The 6000-nt window shown below is 40.3% G+C and overlaps 1 protein-coding gene across 1 annotated transcript in view; it reads right to left on the bottom strand.

Moving 5' to 3' along the window:
- RASAL2 (RAS protein activator like 2) overlaps window positions 1–6000 on the bottom strand; it is a 455850-nt gene that overhangs the window by 12308 nt on the left and 437542 nt on the right. The window contains exon 14 of the mRNA XM_012646543.1: window positions 4537–5398. Coding sequence (XP_012501997.1) covers window positions 4537–5398 — 862 coding nt within the window. The remainder of the gene's footprint in view (window positions 1–4536; window positions 5399–6000) is intronic.

Here is a 6000-nt window from a genome sequence, read left to right as displayed (position 1 = left end):
GAGTCTTAAAAAATTAATAGAACGTCAATATTTAAAGGAGATAAATGACTTTTTACTTTTATAATCTTATCACTTTAGCACAGAGGGGCACCGGAAAGCTATACTGTGAAACCAGGATTTTCTATTCAATATCAGTCTGAGATAAAGTAGCTACTAAAACTAATAACAACTTTACTATATGGAATTTATTACTTCAAGGCAGCTAATTCAATAGCTTTCTGGTTTATACAGTTAACAAGATATTGCTTAAATGAACTTTCTTTCCCTGTGATTTGTTATGGGTAACTATTTAATAAATGCACAGCAAACTAATGGTATTCCTAAGAAAACACAAACAAAGGTTTTAGCCCTTAAGAGCATATTAACAACAGCAACAACCACCACCACAAAAGCACTTTAGGGCAAGCTGGGATTTAACTGTTAAGTGAGAAGCTTTAAAAACAACGGCTGGTTCATTCCACTGGTGATGGTGGTAGCTACAACACCTATAGGACTAATATAATGGCCAATGAATCACAAGAAATTGCACAATTAGAACTGGGATCCCAAGTCTGTTCCTATTTTATTGGATAAATCTTATTTTCAGCCACTTCCTAATACTACTTTGTAATACTTTGCCTGGTATATAGCAGGTGGTCAAAATAACAAAATAAATAACACTGACAAAATAAATCAAATCAATCCTAACTATTCCTTCTATTCATGATAAAGCCTTTACAAAATTATAAAGAAACTAGAAAGTAATATTGAATAAATAAAAAAGATATTGTGCTAGATAGGGAGGAAATAAAGGTGATTTTTGTTTCAAAATTATTTTTGTTATAGTATGTTCTTCCTATGAAAAAACCATATACTATCTTTTATATTTTTTCTTTTGGTCTGTGTGTGTTGGTCTTATTTCCCAATTAGATTGTCAAGCTAATGGCATCAGATCATACAAATGACAGTGAGTGGTGAAATGCACAACAGATGCACAATAAAATATTGTTCATGTATTATTCTGGAGTCTCTTTAAAATTCATGACTAAAATATAATCTATTACTAAGGGAATACTCTGTTTTCCTCTGATCCTTTGGAAGTGCATCAGAGGCTTTTCTTCAGTGTCTGTTCCATCTCCGTTATAAGCTGAAGCGACTGGGGAAAGAGGTAGGTAAGTGCTTCAGATCCCATCTTGCTCAGCGATAACCTCAGGAAGAGAATTTCTAGCCACTGACTTGCAAAAGGATCACCAAAGAAAATGAAAAGACAAAAAGAAAAAAGGAGCAGGAATTTCCACTAAAAATACCTTCCTTTTGAACACTTACACAGTGCTGGTGGGACTGCACACAAGTATGACCTCTCTGGAAAGTAAGACCTGCTGTTTGATTCACCAATCTCACTACTAGAGATTTACCCAAAGCTAAAAAAGTCATTTTATCAAAATGACACCTGGACTCAAATATTTACTTCAGTACAATTCACAATCGCAAAGATACGGTACTGACCCAAGTGCCCATCAATTCATGAGTGGATTAGTAAAATGCGGCATAGGTATACCATGGAGCACTACTCAGCCACAAAAAATGGTGAACTAGCACCTTTTGTAACATGGAGAGAAATGGAGACCATTCTTCTAGGTGAAGTATCATGAGAACAGAAAAACAAACACCCCATGTACTCACCATTAAATTAGAACTAATTGTTCAACTCTCATGGGCACATCTGGAAGTAAAACTCAATGGAAACCAAGCAGCTGGGAGGGGGAAGCGGGGCAGGTAAATGCACACCTCATGGGTACAATGCACACTGCCTGGGTGATGGGTACGCTTATAACTTTAACTCAAACTGTACAAAAGTAATTCATGTAACTAAAACGTTTGTACCCCTGTAATATTCTGAAATTAAGAAAAAAATAAATAAAAATATCTTCATTTTGAGTTATCAATTTTTTCTTTTCTTTTCTTTTCTTGTTTTTTTGACGTGAGGACTTGCTATGTTGCCCAAGCTGGTCTTAAACTCCTGGGCTCAAGTGATCCTCTAGCCTCAGCCTCCTGAGTAGCTGAGATTTTAAGCATGCACCCCCATACCTGGCAAAAATATCTTCCTTTTGAGAGAAAGGTGTGTAGGCTTTCTCTGGAAAAAATAATGCTTTAGGGCAAAAGAGCCCGACACAGCAGTTTCAAGGATACTACAATTAGTCATTGCCTGGCCATGCTGAGTACAGGCCGGTTCCCTGTTCCCTGCTAGTATTTATTAGATACAAACAAGACTTGTTGGTTTCAGCTTCTGGATAGTCTGACACAGTCAGGGTCCCATACATGAATAACATTTCTGCTATCAACACCAAAGAAAGGGCTGATTAAATTAATAACTAAACTTTGAGAGTCCTTGAAGAAGTTGGTTAGGAGAGGTTCAACAAGTCCAAGTATGAAAATTGCAGCATTATACCGATGTGCTTGTCAAATATCTATTTTAAAATGTCTCCTCAAATTCGAATTTCTGAGGTTAGGGAACATGCTAAATCTGAACTACTCATATATGGTAAATAAGTAAAGTCTATTATTTGTACAAAGTACATGATACATGAAAAACAAAATAGGAAGGAAAATGAGAAAAAATAAATTCAAAGAGAAGCTGAAAAGGGTCAAAATATTAAAAGATAGTTTCCTGAAAAAAAAAAAAATTCTTTCTCCATAAATTGTTTCACTAGGAAACATTTTTATTTTTATTTCCTTCCTACTCACTAGATGGAGAAAACCGAATCTAGTTATCCGGCTAACAATGGCTGTTCCTTCGTGCTAAGATACAAATGGAATGTACGTGGGACAAAGCCACTGATAATTACAGCCGCCTACAGAACAATTCCCACAAAGAAATCTTCTAGTTTTTGGGACAGAAGAATTCCCCCACACAATTTGCAATTAAAATATGTAAAGGAATTCGCCTAGAGAATGTGCTGATTATATAGAACTTCAGAGGCTTCATGGGAGTGAGATGAGAAAAGCAAGCAAGAAATGGAAAGATAAAGAAAAAAAAAAAAAAGCTAACAACGTAAGTTTGAAAGAATGAACCATCTGGGTAGAAAAATCCAGTGCAGAAAAATCAGAAACTTGAACAATCAAAACACAGTGATTTACGTTTCAAGTGCTATTACGGTGGCAGTACCAGCAAAGGCACAAAGATGGATATTCAAAGCTCCGCTAGGACATCTCTCTCACCGTGGCTGTGCTTCACTTCATGCCGGTGTAACACAGACGTTCCCTGACTCATTAATGGTTGTGGCACAAAAATTAGTTTTTAAATTGCTTGTTTGGAGACTGTATGCATTCCCCACTTCTCACCCACCCAGGCAGTCTTTCGCTCGTAACTCGCAGAAATGTGTGTCACGTGCTTATGTGAGAGGTCAGAGTCAGCTTAAGTTAGCCATGGTTTTCATCTCTTCCTCTATTTAGGCATCCAAGAATTCTATAAATGTCCCAACTTTACTTTTTTAAATAATAACTATTAATGTAGGGTCAAGGAGCTCTGATCAGAGCAGACTGGAGGCAGAACCAGCCAAATGGAAAGGCTTACCCATAAAAATGCAAATATATTAAAGAGATGCATTGGAATTTTACTGCACTCTCCCCGCCCAGTTATTTTGCTACATAAAAGGATTTGTCATAGAACTCTTTTAATGCCATGCTCCTTAGTACTTATAAATTAGCTTTCGCAAAAATTCAACAAATACAAAGCTTTCCAGGAGAAAAATCTTTTTAGATGAAAGATAAACACACACCCCCCGCCCCAAGGTTATTAGTTTGTTTCAAAGGGCAAAATACGTATTGATGCTTCACAATGTGATATGTAAGGAAGAAATGATTAAATTCTTCGCTAACTTTTTTATTTGTCAAGAAAAAAGTTTGGAAATCTTACCATGTTAAGACTGGGTGTGATACTGGTTGGGCTTGTCCATGTAAACAGAAATATAAGGAATTTGCACATGTTTAGAATACTTGTCAACCACCTGTGTTTCTTTTACCCTCTCCTTTACCTCGCCTCTACAGGTGTTCAATGATGTATTTTTCTAGCTATCTCCAGGAAAACGCACATGGGACTTGGCATTTCCAAAGAGAGTTGGGGGTGGGGTGGGGAGTGGTCACATTAAGCTCCTGGCTCAGAATGCAAAGCTTTATTCTGGGAGATGAAGAAAAAATTAAGAAAGATTAATTTCCAGAGTCCTCATATATAGATGTTTGGCCTACAGACTTTGTAGTTGTTAAGTGTCTCATTATTCACTCCACATCACGGATGTGTTCTCAGTGCAAACTGAGGCAGTCCTGGAAGAGCAGGCCTCTTGCGTGTTTGTTAGAGGGTTTTCTAAGGGTAGTAGTGGGCCAAACTACATTCTTGCTGTCGCACCTGGGCAGAGCTTTTTCATTTCTTTTTCTATTTGAAGGTTACAGAAAATACTTTAAGTAGAAACCTTGTTAGCCATTGGATTTCCCAATGATTTATGCAGAGAACCGAGGAAACAGACCAAGGAGAAGCCAGACCCCTCCCACACTCACCCTTACCTGCTGTGTCTGTTGTCTCTGGATTGCTCTCACTTTGGGAACAGGGCTCTCTCTGGAGGAAGAGGACTGCTGCCGGGACCGGCTTCCGTTCTGCACGGGCTCAGCGATCAGGGCTGCGGATGCCACCGACATGCTGCCGGTGCTCCGCAAGGACGCACTGTGCGGCAGGGACGGCGGGGCTTTGGCTCGGGCACCTAACCCAGCCTGGTCCATTTTTCGGATCTGGGCCTGCCCGGTGCTATTCTGTCGTGGCAGAGCAAGAGGTATGTGTCTGTCTGGCACGGTGTGCCGCCTAGAGAAGTCCTCACTCTGAGTGCTACGTCTGGTGAAATCTTCCATGCTGCTGTTGCTGGGTCCGCTGAGTTTGAAGTCTTCGCTGTTACTTTGGCTTCTGGAGCTGGCAGTGCTGAGGTTCTCCAAACTGGAATCTACAGAGGCCTTTGGCATGGCTGGAATTGGATTATTGAGGTGGTAGACAGGGTTCTGGAACGACAAGGGCTGAAGGCTGCCTGGCTGGCTCAAGGCTGGGTGCAGGGGCCTTCTCACTTGGGGCGCACTCTGGGGAGTGCTCTGGGTTTCCCGCAGCTGTTTGACGCTGGCCACCTGGGTCATGGACAGCTGGCTTCCAGCCAGGCGCAGAGGCACATCGAGCATGACAGACGCGTGCTCCACCGGAGCCACGTGAGTGTCCTGGAGGTCCATGAGGGAGACGCTCCGACCGTTAGGAAGGCCACTCTCCTTTTCATCCTTTTCAGAGTAAGTCATGCTCTGGGAGGAGGCTTGCTGAACCAGCAATAATGTTTTCCCTCTGAAATAGCTGTCTGTGTTGTCCTGGCTTGGAGACTTTAGTTTATGCAGATCACTGTGGAAAAGGAAAGGACTCTTAATTTCCATTGAGACAAATTCAACATAGCTAAGATTCCTCAGTTCAGGCATGTGAACTCTGCTGTAGGTCCACAGGCCCAAGGTGGATACTTAAACTTCTTTAGAAGCTCAGATTTCATCATTACAATTGTCAGAATAAAATCCAGCATTTTTAGTTTTCCCCCACAGGTGGAGAATAACGTCGGGGATACCACCCCGTCATTGTCTTCAGTTTTTACTAGAATTCCAACGATTTCCTAGTTAGGTCTTAAACCTGCCCAAGGCATTGCAATTCATATTTACTTGGCTCTTTCTAAACCTTCAAGAAAAGAAGCTCTAAGTACCACACAACTAAAGGTCCCTGCTAAAGGCACAAGGTCTAAGCATCAACACTGTACCTTCCCGTCCAGCTGACACAGCCTGCTATCCAATAGCTTTAACTGAAGTCCTCCAGTTTTGAGTGCTATCATGTATGAAAATATCAATTTCATAAAGCCCTTAGTCTTCCATTAAGCAAGACAGATTTTTTTAAACATCTGTTGAATATATCAAACCTTAATACTATCACTCTAGGAAATAAGTTATCCCAGATCTTGAGCA

The sequence above is a fragment of the Propithecus coquereli genome, unplaced genomic scaffold, assembly GCF_000956105.1.
Source record: "Propithecus coquereli isolate 6110/MARCELLA unplaced genomic scaffold, Pcoq_1.0 Scaffold246, whole genome shotgun sequence".
NCBI lineage: Eukaryota > Metazoa > Chordata > Mammalia > Primates > Indriidae > Propithecus > Propithecus coquereli.
The sequence above is the reverse complement of the archived record's forward strand: the minus strand, read 5'-3'. Positions and strand labels throughout refer to the sequence as shown.